At 41.3% G+C, this 16,855-nt stretch overlaps 1 protein-coding gene across 2 annotated transcripts in view; it reads left to right on the forward strand.

The window, feature by feature from the left end:
• The window catches only part of FMN2 (formin 2), a 311,085-nt gene that overhangs the window by 81,926 nt on the left and 212,304 nt on the right, over positions 1 to 16,855 (forward strand). The window contains exons 3-5 of one of the 2 annotated variants that reach the window (XM_067025752.1): positions 6,486 to 6,630; positions 8,265 to 8,276; positions 14,173 to 14,228. In XM_067025752.1, coding sequence (XP_066881853.1) covers positions 6,486 to 6,630; positions 8,265 to 8,276; positions 14,173 to 14,228 — 213 coding nt within the window. The remainder of the gene's footprint in view (positions 1 to 6,485; positions 6,631 to 8,264; positions 8,277 to 14,172; positions 14,229 to 16,855) is intronic. The other variant, XM_067025753.1, reaches the window with a different exon arrangement.

Below are 16,855 nucleotides of genomic sequence, written 5' to 3' on the forward strand. Positions count from 1 at the left end.
CCAGCTCCAGATATCAAAAGAAATCTGGAGTAGCAATTCTCATATCAGACAAAATAGAATTTAAAATAAAGACTATTACAAGAGACAAAGAAGGATACTACATAATGATCAAGGGATCAATCCAAGAACATATAACAATTGTAAATATTTATGCACGCAACATAGGAGTACCCCAATGCATAAGGCAAATGCTTATAGCCATAAAATGGGAAATTGACAGTAACCGAATTATAGTATGGGACTTTAACACCTCACTTTCACCAATGGACATATCATCCAAAATGCAAATAAATAAGGAAATACAAGCTTTAAATGATACCTTAAACAAGATGGACTTAATTGATATTTATAGGACATTCCATCCAAAAACAACAGAATACACTTTCTTCTCAAGTGCTCATGGAACATTCTCCAGGATAGATCATATCTTGGGTCACAAATCAAGCCTTGGTAATTATTCATTTTTATTTGTCATTTTTATGTACTCAGTTGACTCTTGAATAATGTAGGAGGTAATCTCACTGTACTTTATAGTCGGCCTCATATCTGTGGTTCCTGTCCATCCACAGATTCAATCAGACACAGACCATGGAGCATGGCAGTATTTATAACCCCGTGTAAGTGCACCCTCTCAATTCAAACCCACATTGTTCAAAGGTCAGTGTACTCTTCCAGGGTTGTAATTTCTTATTTAATTATGAACCAGGGGTGCTTTGGGAAGTCACATTCACGTGTTCTGTCAAGAGCTGATTAAATGGCTACAGTATAATATTAAGTGTGTCATGATTGTGGCAACAATGTAAATTATCAGTTTGAAAATGATGCAGTAGTTTAAAAAAGTCTACACTATGTTATTATGAAATCGTGCAGTATGATTACAGCTGTAGAATATATTAAAAGAAGGATTAGAAAATATTATACCCAGTGGATGCTGTCGTGTATAGTAGTGATTATTTATTGTTTTTTTATCTCCCCTACTTCGAAGCGACTCTATATAGTTGTGCTATTGTTTTTTTAATGATTAAATGATCAATGCAAACCAAAATATCGTGAGTACAATTCAGTCTACTCAGTGAATCTACCGTTTACCCTTCCAGTCATAAAAAGTTCAAGTGAGATAAAGTAGATAAGTAAATGGATTTTCCATCATTTCCCTAATATTAATAATGTGTTCATCACCACCTTATTCCAAATAGTATTTACAATGATTAATAAGAAAAGTAAGATATGGTAAAATAGTAAAATTCAGCCATGAGTGCACAAAAGAAAAAGACAAAACTAAACTGCGGGGGGAACATAAATGGAGGTAGGAATGGGGCTAATCAGAAGCATACATTCTAGAACTGGAAAACACGTGGCATGAGGGCCATACACCTATTTCAGATTTTCCAATAGCCAGAACAAAAAGCACATCGAGTCCATGGCATTAACAAAGCACAAATAAACTCAATACCATCCAGGTATTTAATTCCTCAAATGAAGCTGTAAAGTTCCAAGATGAGACCTTTGATCCTCAGAACCCTTCTCCAGAGAGTGCTGTGGAAGGGGATGGACACACCCCCGTGTACTCCCTGAGGGCCTGCTGTCTTGTTCTTAGTGGTCACACCCAGGATCAGCTGGCTGGAGCAGTTCTTGAGGCCAGTGTGACCAGGTGCAGGCTGAGAGCTGTGTGCTGGCCTGACAGAGATTTTTCTCTGTACTCCAGGGATGGATAGCGTGCATGTAAAGAAATGGTCGTGTGCCAGACTTCGTGGCAATATTTTACTTTTGTTGCCCTCAGTCAAACTTTCGATGTTTGTTAGGAGAATGCATTTGCTGGGATGTCTGGGATACGCAGACTGTATTTAGCACTGAAATAGAGACCCTTTGGCCTTGAAAGACAGACAGTGGAGCCGAGGCAGTGCTGAGAGATGAGGAGATGAAGATCCCAGACTAGGATTGTTCCCACATGCAGGGCAGCCCATGTCCACACGCTGACACGTCCTAGGAGTGTCGATGGGAAAGGTGGCCACGCCTTTCAGGGAGTAATCTAGATCCTCCCCCATGCACAGACCGAAGGCACGGTTAAACGTTACCAAATATTATCATAAGGTGACAACCAAACCCTCATCTTGACTACAGCAGTTTCAACAAAGCACTCTTAGAATGCCTCAGTTCAGTTGTTACAATTTTCTAGTGGGCCCTCTAAAGTAAACTATTTGTGAATTGCAGCTCTGAATTATTTGGGAGGTTATTATTTATAGGCCAGTTAAAAGATGGGGAAATATCTGCTAAAAGAAACTTTTCTTTTTTGGGATCACTAGCTTGTGGCCTGTTTATGCCACTTTCAGATTTTGATTTTAAATCTTCTGATCTGAAAGCATGTATTTGTTTTCTTTAATAGGAATAAATGATCCTGTTTAACAAAAATCAAAACAGACTTTAAGAATTTAAGGCAGTGGAGTAGTGTCAGGGAAAAATGTTCCTGTTTTAACTCATATAAAACTGTGGTGTAATTTGTTAAAAGACAATTTTACTGATCTTGACCTTTCCAGTTCCTTAATACTCATTGCGTGTCTGTTATGTATACAGAATAAAACCGGTGGAAAACAAGGGGTATAGGATGTGGTTGGTGACTGGTGGCTGGAAGCTTGCGTATTCTACTTGGGAAAATAACACATACGTGTCTGAAATGTTAAACAGAAATAAATACAACAGAGATAAAGACATGCATGGATGGTTGAGGAAATGCCACAGGGCGGTTGTTAATTGAATTCAAAACTTAGTGACAATCAGCACAAATGCCAAGGGAACTTGGCCAACTACAGTTTGCTCACCTAGCTTCTCAAAATAAAGCAAAGATTTCGTGCTGGTTCAACAACCACATGGTGTTGTGTACATTTGATGACAATATTTAATTCCTCTAAAAAGGGCTTTTAAAAATACAGGAAATGTGTGATTATTCTAAGGAAACATAGATTAAAAAAATCAAAACAAGTAGTAGTCATGGTGTTTATACTTGAATCACACCATGTGGTTCCATAGCTCTTTCCACGTAGCATTGGCACCCGCCTTCCTCCAGTCCTGCGCAAAAGACAAGAGCAGGCGGTTTTCCTGAATTACTGGTGAGAACACTGAGGCCTTGTAAAGTTATGAGATTTGTCTGGGGTACAGCACTGATTATATCCTAGGAGTTTTGTCTGCTCCATATGTTTCTTTAGATGGTATAGTTGTGAATAGGTTTAGCTATAGTGGATCACGTGATACCTCTGTTTTCCATTTGAGGCACACAAAGTACCCCTCTGGTCCCTTGTTAATAAGCAAATGAAGAAAATGAGATCCAGCTCCAGATGTTGCTCATGTTGACATACCATCTCTTTTGTTTTTTCCTTTTATCTGACAAATTCGTTAACTCAGTAGACATTAAGTGGCTTTTATGGAGTCGTCTTAATATTCTCAAGTGCTTGGGGAGATTTACAGGACTTGTGTACACACCTCATGTGCTGAAGGGGTTCAGGCAGTTGAGGGGTGACGAGCTACACTCAAGACCGTGTTCGGTCACCAGTCTGGATCACGTGCTGGTAGCTGTCATCAGGAGGGGTGGCCCGCGTCCTGTTGGCGCTGTGACTTGGGAGTGGGGAGCGGACACCCCAGCTAGACTTAATCATTGGTTAGATTCCATGGGTGGGGAGGTGAAGGGGGACCTTCTAGTGGAGTGGAGCTTGATTCAGGAAATGGGGGGAGATGAATCTGGGAGGATGAATGGGAGGAATTTAGAAAGACTTAAACGACAGGTCAAAGAGTTGACATCTGATTCTGTAGATGTTAAAGAGCCATGCAGGAGCTTTGTGTTTGCTTCTTCTCTGTTCGTGGAGCCACACGATGCAGGAGAGGTTTTGTCATCACAGGGCTGTAATGTATTCCAGTCCTGGCGTGGGGCTGAAAGACTGCAGGACTGGCCGGGCTGTTCTGGCTTTTGCAGAGTGCCTGTAGCAAACTTCGTTTTTCAGTGAGCGATGAAATCCTGAGTGCAACCATTTGTCCCCCTAGCTGCTGGTGCTGCCTCTTTTATATGGAGCAGATGAAGTCCGAGGCGGAATGGGTTTACTATTAGGATGATGACGCTAAGTCAGAGTTCCCCTTTTAGGAAACATACATCTCATTCCCCTGGCGGAGAGTGCTTGACGGCTCCTTACGTGGAAGTTTCACGTCGTGCGGACATGAGGACGGCAGGATTCTGTGCCGAGTGGTTGCCGACAGCCTGGGAGTTGCTTCCTAGACCAGCGCTGGATGCAGCACCATCAGAGCATCGAGCCTTGACCTCGCCCCTTGCTCATGTCTTACCTTGTTCTTGTAGGAATGAGGATATTGTCTGATGTTTTTGCTGGTCCATATTCATAGAATTCCTTTATTTTACCAACGAGAGCTCATTTCTAACATCATGCTAATTAAACCACTCATTTTGCCAATGAAAAGCTACTTTTTTTTTTTTACTGAATATTGTTGATTTACAGTGTTGCGCCCATCTCTGCTGTACAGCAAAGTGAGTCAGTTATACACATATAGACATTTTATTTATTTTTTATTTTTTATTTTTATTTTTATTTTTTTTGTGGTACGCGGGCCTCTCACTGTTGTGGCCTCTCCCGTTGCAGAGCACAGGCTCCAGACGTGCAGGCTCAGTGACCATGGCTCACAGGCCCAGCCACTCCGCGGCATGTGGGATCTTCCCGGACCGGGGCACGAACCCATGTCCCCTGCATTGGCAGGCGGACTCCCAACCACCACGCCACCAGGGAAGCCCCGCGTATAGACATTTTAAAAAATATTATTTTCCATTACGGTTTATCACAGGATATTCAATATAGTTCCCTGTGCTATACAGTAGGACCTTGTTTATACATTCTAAATGTAATAGTTTGCATCTACCAACCCCAAACTCCCGATCCATCCCTCCCCCACTTCCCTCCCCCTTGGCAACCACAAGTGTGTTCTCTTTGTCTATGAGTCTGTTTCTGTTTCATAGATATGTTCATTTAGATTTAGATGCCACATATGAGTGATATATGATATTTGTCTTTCTCTTTCTGACTTACTTCACTTAGTATGATCATCTCTAGTTCCGTCCATGTTGCTGCAAATGGCATTATTTCGTTGCTTTTTTATGGCTGAGTAATATTCCATTGCATATATGTACCACATCTTCTTTATCCGTTCATCCGTTGATGGACATTTAGGTTGTTTCCATGTTTTGGCTATTGTCAACAGTGTGGAAAAGCTACTTTTAATACTCAGGAGGCCAAATAGCAAAGCCTCTGGTGTCAGTCAAGGTATGAATACTTGAAACATGTGACTGGCTGACATGCTGGCCAGGTCTGCATTGGGACCCTTTTGATTCAATACCACTGACCCACGAATCTGAGTTCTCAGTTAAGGCCAGTGACTGTCCCTAGAGGTGAAGTTTTAACTAAATGATCTGTACATTGTATTTTATTGCTGACACTGAAGAATATTTTATGAAGTTCTTAAATTAACTTGTTAAACAAATTACGGAAATATCAGTGCCTCTCCATCCGTTCACTCAAGTTCTCAATTTCAGCGTGGTGGTTACAGCATGTTTTTTGTTTTTCTCTCTGCTTTACTTTTTATGTTGATCAAAAGGTTTAGGGAAATATACCTGTAAAGAAGGAAGATGTCACGAAGAGAATCCAGGGCTTGTGTACATTGTGAACCTGCGTCCCGAAGCAGCTGTCACCCTGAAATCCTAGCGGGCAGTTTCCCAAGGTGTTCACAGGCCTCGGTGTGGCGTCCTTTGTGAGGTTCCCACTTGGCTTCCTGGCACAAGGTGTAGTTATGAGACTGCTTCTCATTCTGTCTGGATTCTGTTGGTCTGCAGCTGGGAAAAGCTTTATTTGCCAGATCCCTGCCTAGTTCTTTTTTTGTTGGCAGGTTCATTTACTTTTTTTTTTTTTTCCATAGTTTGTCTCCCAAAGAGTCCCCAGCATGGACTCACGGTAATCAGTTTCCTGGGCTTCCTGCTCTTGAAGGTGGGGAAGCTGTTATGGTCCTTCATGCCCAGTGCTGCCTGTTCTCTGACTTCGTCACAGTGTTTAAACAGATTTCAAAGGGACATCGTATTCCAGTGCATTGAAGATGCCTCATCAGGGGGCTCTGTGATTGGGTGGATTTTCTGACCTTGTAATTCCCTGTAGGCCCATATGGCCTCCTACCCCCAAAGATAGAGACTTAAATCTTACTGTAGAAGTTGAAACACGTATGGTTATGAAAATGAAAAGACTGTGTGAAGGAATGTTTATGTGATGAATCTACATTGACTTGTATAAAATGCTGTTTAATGTTTTATGGATGTTTGCATGTATATATATGCACACCACATGTATGTTTATCATAGAAATGATGTTGCAAATATCAATCAAGAAGACTCCATTTTTTTCATGATTGAATTAAAATAGCTTAATTTTTTTTTTTTTTTTTTTTAAATATAGCAAGATCAACTTTACACCTGGGCTGCAGTTAGTCAACCCACACACTCACTGGATTATACAGAAGGGCAGTTTCCCAGGAGAGTCTCAGCTGCTTGGCCACCATCTAAACCTCCTGAAGAACACAGGCCCAAGGATGCTGACACAGGTAGGCCCCCGGGAAGAGTGAATATTCTGAAAGTAACATCGAATAACTGTGCAGCACCTACTGGGAATTGAGTCTGGGTTTCTCTTCCAAGTATTTCTTAGATTATAATCTGCATATAACCCAAGCTAAATCACCAGGAAGCTTGTTAAATTGAAAATTCTTATGCCCCATCTTTAAGGCTGCCGAGTTCTGGGGAACGGCACACTGGGTTGTCCAGTTACTACAGTGTATATAAAGTCCGAGAACCACTGCTTTGGGGTCCAGCTGTGGCCACCACCCCGGGGGAAGCTGCACGCTCTGCATGGGCTGAGAGCTTGGAAAGGAACTTTCTGCCCACTGGCTTCAAGCGTGGTGGCCACCATTCCTCTTTCCCCTGTCTCTTCCGTTACTGCTTTCTTTGAACTTTTCTTCGTTTTTTTTCTTGCCTTCAGAGATAACTGACAGAGGCAAAATAGAGAAACATGTTTTACTAAATCTAAATTTTAAGTAATTTAAAAAATTGTTTAGTGTTCAGATGTAATATTTTTCTAAAAAATATTTCTTTTTGGTTGTTTTTTCTCTTTGTCCCTTGTGTCATCCTAAAATAATTTGTGTTATTTCTGAAGTATTTTGAAGGTAACATGAGATTAATGTCAGCTTTATATGGAGCCTGAAGCTGGGAAAGCACTTTGTATTTATTGTATTGAATTAAAAATACTATTTTTGTAACAATGTTTTTATGGAATTTGGTTGTTTATCATTATCTAACTCATGAGTTCCCTTTAAAGCCAACAGTGACTCACACTGTCAGGGACTTTATTCTAGGCTCCTGCCCAAAAGTCTGCAGAGGGGCCTAGTGCTTATAACTTCTGTTTTTCTCTCAGTCCTGGAGCGATACATTTACCTGTTTCTTCTTTGCACTGAGGCACTGAATGGGGGCCCACACCTAATGCTGCATGTCCCCCTTTTACTGTCTGATGCTTTTGAAATACTGCTTAGTGTTTACTTGGTGGACTATACTCCCTGAAATGAACCACATACGAGAGATGCAATGTAGGACACATGTTCTGTGTAGGGCTCTGAGTTTCCTGTGGTGCAGAGAACAGCTGATCAAGGGCCAAAGTAGACCTTCAGAGACGAGGGGGTGCTGATATAATAACACATGAAAAAAACAGGCACATAAAAGCATATTTAGTTTTAAAAGGAAAAGCATATAACTAAAAGTAATGATTCCATTAAATACACTATTTTATTTGTTTACATTAAAAATTACTTACTGGTTAGGAAATAACTAGGCGTAGATATAGTAGAATTGGTCAATTTCAATGAGTTATTTTAACAGTTGTTCATACCTTGTGTTTTACATCATTGATTAGGAAGATGTTTTCATTTTTTTCTTCCCTAGTGTGTCTACTTTTCTGAACTTTAACTGAAACATTTTATGTTACTGATTTTATTGCATACTGGAGGAACACTAGATGGAAAGTTAATTAGTGATCATCTGAATTTTAGTTTGGTAGGAGATGATAGTCAGAATTGATGTCAGAAGTTTGTAACCTAGTTTTTTCTTCATTATTTGATGTAGCTTACAAAATGCCAGAGCAGCAATTTTTAATATAACAACTTTTCTCCTTTTAAAATATGCCTTCTTGAAGAGGATGATGGAGGTAAGTAGAAAATAGTTTAATGTAGTGACTTGTTTTTCTCCAATTGATCTGTTTTCAACCCAACAGCTGTTTTGTCCAAATTGTCTAATGGCCCTTCTAAACTTTTCCTGCTGTGATTCCATGGGGCATTCTCATTCTGGGGCATTCACCTTCCCTGTAGTAGGCAAGCAGTCAGTTGTAAGAGTGAGAATGTAAATAATGTAGTAAAAACTGTGCATAGAGTCTACTGTTTAAAAAAAAAAAGGTATGAATTCTAGTCTTTGATAATGTGATTATTAACAGTGATAAACTATTTCTAGTGCACTTGACTGTGATTGGTGCAAGAATGTCACGGCTAAAATCACTGTTTGCAGCATCTGGTCCCTTTCAGTTTTGACTTAAAGAGCTCAATGGCTTTTTTCCTTTTTGAAGAAGAAAGACTTGTGGTTCCATCTTAAAAAATTGACAACTTGGTTTTTCTTTGCCTTTTTTTTTTTTTTTTTTTTTCCTTTTTGGCTCATCTCCACACTGGTTACTAATCCACATGTCCAGCTAGTTCAGATTCGTGGTGCTGCCTTTCTTGGGAACCTCACTTTTGTTTTTCCACGATCCATTTTGTGAAACGGGTTTTACTCCACCTTCACCTATTGATGTAGAAATGGACCCTCTGCTATGTGAGTCTGAGTGCAGAGGCTGCAGTGAAGCCTCAAGGGCTGTGGAATCCTGGGAATCTTCGGATCCCAGCCTGTACCCTGCAGCCTGTCTACGTTGCCTCCACAGTGGAGCCTGACTGTCTGAAGTCTATAGAGTGTTTCCTGGAAGGACAAGGCTGGAAGGGAAGTTAGGAAGCAATGTGCTTGCTCCAGAAGTTTGTGGCAGAAACAGTAATAAGAAGAAAACTTTTTACTTACCTTATTTTCTCTTTCTCTTTGCTCTCTTCATTTTCCTTTACTTATTTGATACAACCCACCTCCCTGCCATGGTGGTTCTTTCTTCTGGAGCCCCGTGGCATTTTATTCATATCTCTATCATGTGGATTATTTAGATATGTAATTTATCTGTCTCTACATATCTGTCTTCTGTGTAGACTCCCGACATTTCAAGACCATTGGACACATAGTATATACTTAAATATTTGAGTGAATAGATGAAGACCTTTTGTTGAAAAAGATAAAAATAAATAAAATATCTACTCAGCATATTAATGCAAGTATCTGATGGAGTGCTATGTGCTGAAACAGCTTGAGGACCATTTTAGGGGCTCACTACCAAGCTTCGAAAGTTATTCGATAGATTTACACAAAGAGAGAATTAACTTTAGTTTTGAATGTGTGGAGAACAGGGTCAAGATATCTAGGTGTGAACAGAGACTTGATCATTCTTGGTGTGTCTTTGGAAAATCAAGGCCCTTAGCTTCCTTTAAACATGTGAATGATCAAGAGAGTGAATGGAGGACTGATTTTAGAAAGGCAGTTCTGGACACAAAAAAATCCTGGAGGAAAGTGTGGAAGGAGAGCTGGTAGAAACATGACAGGCTTTTTGTGTAGAAATCTTAAAATATGTTTACATGCTGGCTGAAAGAATGGTAACCCACCTTGGCTCCAAAAAAAAAGATCTGAGGGGCTTCCCTGGTGGCGCAGCGGTTGAGAGTCCACCTGCTGATGCAGGGGACGCGGGTTCGTGCCCTGGTCCGGGAGGATCCCACGTGCCGCGGAGCGGCTGGGCCCGTGAACCATGGCCGCTGAGCCTGCACGTCCGTAGCCTGTGCTCCGCAACGGGAGAGGCCACAGCTGAGAGGCCTGCGTACCACAAAAAAAAAAAAAAAAAAGATCTGAGCATCTTATGAATATGTAAGGTGCACAAAAGGATTACAAAGGGAAACAGATTAAACTGAAAGGAATTTAGGATGGGGCAATAAAATGAGGCTGGAGTGTATTTCAGAAGGACTTGCAGTTTTTAAAGGTAGTTGAAATTTATACCTTGGGTTTAAGGTAGAAGGGAAGTGGAAACAAGTCTGTATCATGCCTTTGTGTGTCTGTGAAATGAAAAGCAACAGTCCCAGAAGGACAATTTTGCTGTTCTCTAGTATCCACAAGAAGGGTTTCTACTGGTTCTTAATAAAGGAGATTCTGTGGGATGAAATGCAAATAACAGTGTCCTCACCCTATTTCCAGGTCTGTCCCAATGCTATAACACATGTTCACTTGAGGTAAAGCAGAGATTCTGTAAGGGGCCGGGGGATGTTTGATGGCATTCATCTCTCGAGGAATAAAATGCTCTAGAACAGATCAACTGTGTCTCCTGGAAATGATTCTCCATGTTAAGTTTTTTTTTAATCAGCCCGCATTTCCCCCTTATATATGCAAGCTAATGCCCGTGTGTGGACAACCTTTGTTGACAATGACAGGCAGATCCAGACTATTAAACAGTCAAATATGCAGAATAGTGTTGACTGCTTTTAGGAAAATTACATGTTTAACCCCATCGTCATTTGTGGAAGGACAGGGTATACCAGAAGTAAAGACATCTACCATTTGTTAGGCCACTAATCGTAAGTCATGCTATTTAAATGAAATTTAATGAATTCTCTTTCAATTAAATTGACTAGATTTGAATCAAATTGATGTATAGAATTAAAGAAGCATAATTTAGTTATTTTATATAAGTGCATTTCTCACTAAACTGTAAAACTTTTTAGAAACTTCCTAGTTCATTGTTCAGAAGGCATATTTTGTATATTTAAAGGGGTGATTTGATTTACTTTCCCTTCCTACCAGAGTGTCATGTCCTGCTTATTTTTCTTGCTGTCCCCTCTACAAATGTAAAACTCATCCACATATGTTTTGTTTTATAAGTCATAGGCTTATTTGTAATGATAGAGAGCTCATTTCTAGAACATATTTGGAATTGTGGGGAGTCCAGAACTGTTTGTGAGGTAACTTTAAAAACATGGAACATTTGAAGTTCTGTCAGGAAGGTTCTTTCTCCTACTTTGCTTCACAGTAATGTTTTAAAACCAGTCTAGTTCCTTAATCCTTAGGGCGGGTGAGTGGAGGAGTCGGCAGTTGAGATGTGGCTTTGAGAGCTTCCCTGGGTCGCTCCGAAAGCAGCCGTCCTGTTGATCAAGGGGGCTGTCTGGACTGTCCGCAGACGCGGGGCTGAGGAGGAGGGGCTTCTGAAAGCTCCGGGCCCTGTGGGGAGGATGTTGGGGCGAGGGCCCAGGGGTTTGCACAAGGGGTCGTCGCTCTGAGGATGCTGGAACCCAGTGGGCTTCTTATCTGCCTGCCCACGGGCTCCCGACTCAGCTGGTGCTCAGAGGCAGCTCACTGGGTGCAGCCTGGGCCTGTGGCTTCCCTCTACGGGCAACGCTTTTTGCGATTTTTCATGCTTCTCTTTACCCTTTCTCTTTCCCTTCCTTCTTTTTTCTCTTTCTTACTTTTATTCTCCCCTATTTTCTTTCTCCTTGACATTTATTTTTCTTTCTTTCTTCTCTTGATTATTCTCATTCATTTCCCCCTTGCTTTATAGTTATTCTATACATTTCTTTCACCTTAACATCTTGACCCTCTAGAACTCCTGTACTACAGCTTATGATTTTGAAGAGAATATTTTGACGTATAAATTTCTCCTAGATGTCATAACACACTGATTCAAGGAAGTAAGTGTAGTGAAAGAGGTGAAGTCGGGAGAATGAACTCAATTCAGGTAGCCATTGAATTAGATAGAGAGAAACTCAAAGTTTAAGTGTAGGTGATCCAAAAATTGTAATATTGATAAGTCTTCCTAGTTCATTGTTCTGGTGAGGTGTACACATTCTTTTTACCATCAGAGCCAGAGGTTTGCTTTTTGGGGCAGGTCACGAGGTCTAGGGCTATAGAGAAAAGCTGGGAAACCCTGCGTGCGTCTCTAAGGGAAAGAACTATTCGTGACCCTCCCAGGAGACCCTGTGGGCTCTTCCTCCACCATCTACATAGAAAGACAGGAAGAGAAAATGTTCTCATCTGTACAAAGCCCCAGGACCTTGTCTCAAGTCTCTTGTGTTTGGGAGGATTTGGAGGTGACTAAAACCAGCAGAAAACAAAAGCCGTTCAAGAGTCTGGATTTGCTTTAATATTAACTGTCCTCGCTTTGACGTTAAAGCTCTTTCTTCGAAACTGGCCAACTCTGGTGTTGTGTTCAGAGTAGGAATTTGTCAGTGTAAGAGACAAACGTTTTGCTTAACTTAGTGAAACGCAGTATTTGGGGAGAGGCCTGCATTGTTAATATTCTGTTGCCACAGTGACACATGTTGGCGAGTGATGACGTCATGCTGTTCTCAGTGATTTTGTTCTGAACATGTTCTCTCAGCTCAGGTGCAGGCCTAGTGACGGCCCAGCGCCCACTTTCCTGGGGCTCTTGCTTCGCGTCCATGGTTTCTTCGTTCTTTGATCTCTCCTTTCATCCCCTCCCACAACTACTCAACACATATTTTAAACATCTGTGGTGCGCCGGGCACTGTTGTGGATGCTGGGGATTCATTCGCGAAGAATCTACGAAGTCCCTCTTCGCAGCGTTTGACTTAGTCGAGGAGAGAGCGAAGTCGGCAAACAAGTGAATACTGCAGGCTGTCCTTAGAGAATCCGCACTGTGGAGAGAGAGAGGGAACAGGGTGCTCCGGGGAGCGGGTGGGGGCGGGGTCACGGGGGTGCTCCGGGGAGCGGGTGGAGGCGGGGTCCCGGGGGTGTTCCCGGGAGCGGGTGGGGGCGGGGCCAGACATTCTCCCCCTGCCCCCATTGGACATCCTGTGGCCAGGGCGGGACTGGCGTGTTACAGGGCGGCAGGAAGGCCAGTGTGTCCGGAGCCCTGTGAGCGGGTGTGGAGCCAGAGAGGGTAGGGGTGTGGGCAGGTGTTAGGAGGTCCGTGGGCCCAGGTGGAGACGGTGCTTTAATCCAAGTGAAATGAGAACTTTCAGTGTAGTTTAGCAATATGCTGTACGATTTAAACCACGACTGCCTTTTATTTTTTCTATGCATTGTCACATACATGTCACATACTAGAATGCTGCTGAATTGGGAAGGTCTGAAGTATCCCCCAGAGCGACAGCTGTGTGCTGTCAGGTGTCTGGTCTGCATGCCAGTCGGGGGCAGGGAGCAGCGTGAAGGTCAGGAGACAGACTCGTCTTTGTCTCGCCACCAGCCGCTGTGTCGGGACCTCGGTTCCTCACTGCAGATGCCCAGGAGGGACAGGAGAGTTGTTCCCAGACTCCCATCCGCAGAGCACTGGGGGTTCCTGGAGGCTCTCTTAGGTTTTTATGTAACTCCCATGCAAGCTTCACTTAGAGGAAAGTATCCCCTAGCTTAAAAAACAAAAGAAAACATGGCCTTGGTTACCCCTTAGATTTCCTAGCACGAAGAATTTTCAATCCCGTAGGTTCTCAAATGACAATTACTCAGTGCCTCTTGGTGAGCGCTCATTACCTCTCACTGAAAGTGGAAGGTCAGTTGTCAATAGTCAGGTAAGGCATCCAAGATCCCACCCTTCCAGACTGGGGAGTTGGCTTCTCTCACTGTACAGACTTAAGTGAATAATACGAACAGTGAGTGTCTTGCCAGATACTTCATGGCACAAAGTAGAAACTAGCAATTGAGACAAATAATCGTTACTGATGTGTAAAGAAGGGTGCAGAGATAATCTAATTTAAAAAATACCTAATGACATGAGTGTGTCGTTTTGTGTTTTACATGTACTCAAAAGCAGTCATGTCCTCATAACACAGAGGTATAACCTGGGTGTTTGGGTGCTTATTATGAAAGGTAGCCTGGATGTTTTGGTGCTTATTATGGTTGAAGGCATATTACAGTTAGTTTCATTTTGTGATCGGAGAAATGGGAAAATTTGCTCTTTAACATATTGCCTGTCTTCTTCCTTTTCAACCCAGAGTCTCAATCTGCTGTTTTAGAAACTCCGAAAAAATGTTCAGATGCTGCTCAGCAGGTAAGAAGATTTAATTAGGATGTCAGCTCCCTTTCCTCTCTTATTTGCCTCTGCTTTATCTTTCCATCTGCCCAGCCAGCTAGGTGGCCGTGTTTCTCAGCCTGCAGGAGACTCCAGTCAGGTGGGAGGGGGTTTTCTTCCATTTAGACTTTGTGAAGGAAATCAGCCTGGAAGTGGCACTGGGCACAAACTCCTCAGCATCCACGTTGTTCCATGTCCTGCCCGAGAGCTGGGCCCACAAGTGCTGGCTCCAGCAGGAAACAGCGGCTGCTCAGGTGTTGTATAGAGATGGGCCTGGTTGCACTAATAGTCACGTGGATGTGATTTTTTATAAGATGTGCCAGGGCTTTTCTAAAACCAAATAATATTCTTAAGTTGCTTTGGTGGATGAAACATTAGTTAGTGTCTGTTTAATTTCCACAGAAACTTTCTTATTCTGTTACTAAAGAAGCCACATTTTATGCCTTTTTTTCTTGCACCAAAATGCACTTCCTGTAAAAATAGGAAAGACTTAATATGAAATAGTAATTGTGGTTAGCAATTGCTTTTTTGGTTATAAAACCATTTTTAAAATTTATTTATACATTCTCCCAACTCTACCTTTGAAAATAACTTAGTGTTAGAAATTACCACCAAGAAGTGTGTTTTCTGGAGTGGGGTCTGAGTAGAAAATGAGATGGCTGCTTCCTGAGTTTCAGGCCCAGGTCAGTTTCTGGTCACTTTGTGACAACATACTCAGGCTATCTGGGACATAGTGTTCTTCTCTGTAAAATCAAAGAATCTGATGATTTTTGATAACTTTTCCAAGTATAAAATGACTTCCCTTTTTAAAAGAAGCAGCCCTGCATCATACATGAAAGTTTACTCCTCCTGGAGGATAAATAAGCATATAAATTGGTTGAGAACTTCGTTTTATAAATTATGTGATGCTTTTCAGAAATATAGCTATTCTGGTCACTTTCATAAGAGTAAAGATGTTCTTAAGGATAATGTCATAAAACAGGTTTTCCCAGCTTTTTTTTTTTTAAGAGCAGAGACTTCCATCAGGCTGGGGCACTTGAAGAGACCTGGTGGGGTGGACTTAGCTGGTAGTTCATTAACTGTCATGATTAACCAGTAGTGAATACAATGAAGAAAAATGAAAAGAGGTTAAGAGAAATAAAGTGAGAAATAATTAAGAAAAATAGTGTCCTCAAAATATCTTCTCATTATTTTTGCAATACTTTTTTCGGCATGACGAAGTTGTGATCTGGGATAATATGTTAGATCTTTCTAGTTCTTATTTCCAGGGCATATATTACTGAATTCTCTTGTTATATTGATAACACCAAAGAAAACCTGGACAAAAAGTATTATATACTATCAATGGTGACCAAACACCAACAACATTGCTTTGTGTATTAAGAGTCCAGCTGGAATAATTCAAGGTAGATATTTATGTGTGTAAAATTATAGTGATTTTCTATGTTTCATGAGCTCTGAACCAATAATAAGCAGAAAACCTGATGAACTGGGTGATTTTAAAACACCTGATGTTACAACTTGGAAACTCACGGGGGAAATAGATTGATTTAAATTTCACACCTTCTCATTTCCTTGTTGCCAGTGAAGTGTCTAGAAGCTAGAAAATATAATAAATTAATTGGGTAGTAAGATTGTTGGGAAGCAATTGAAGTCTAGCCCTCAGTAATGACATCATGTACTCTTGCAATCGGTGACTTTTTTATCATAAGTTTACTTAGGGACTGGTTCGTTTCTGAGATGATGTACTTTAGGCTCTTTCATAAGAGCCTAAAGTAACCACCATAAAAGGGATTGAGGAAATTAGAATTAATTACTTATGTACTGTGCACCTGTTCTTTTACTGCATTATCTTATGCGATTCTTATAATATCCCTTTAAAGTAACTATTATAATTCACATTTAACTGATAAGAAAATGATATTTATAGGATTTAACTTGCTTCAGGTCAAAAATTGATAAAGGGTAAGAGCCATGGTATGAACATAGGTCTGTTCGACTTTATACCTCCTGTTCTCTCCACTATGACAAAGATTAGACTTTTGCACGTGTAATCAAACTGCAGCTGTTTAATACCATCTCATGCCAAGATCATCAAATGGATGAGGTGAGAAGTTTAAGTTATTCTGTTGTATTTATACCATTTATAAGAGACTGATGTCAAGATATGTTTTAGAGGCTGATTAGATCACAGACACATGTTTAACTTTGCTAAATTGTGTTGATTTTACTAACTTTAATGCTTCACTGCTCTTAAAAAAAAACCGTACAGTTCTGTTTTTTACATAGAGCACCTTGCTTCTTAGTTACTAGAGGGCAGTCTGTCTGTGAGCTTCCCCTGCAGAGGAAGTGGGGGGCTTCCGGTGGGTTTGCTGTGTGACTGATGAAAGCGATGCGCGCAGAGGTGAAGCGCTTCCTGCACTCTTGGTTTTCTTTAGGTGTGCGTCCAGGCAGCTGTTCTCTCCATCCACGCGTGCTGGAATTTACGGAATTGCTTTTGTCTTTTGCTCTCTCCCTGTAATTAATAATTCTGAGAGCTCCATATCCCTAGACAAAACACATGATTCCTAAAGCCTTTTCTCAGCTGGAAGGAGTGGAAGGTGCGG

Source organism: Kogia breviceps, chromosome 2, assembly GCF_026419965.1.
Source record: "Kogia breviceps isolate mKogBre1 chromosome 2, mKogBre1 haplotype 1, whole genome shotgun sequence".
NCBI lineage: Eukaryota > Metazoa > Chordata > Mammalia > Artiodactyla > Physeteridae > Kogia > Kogia breviceps.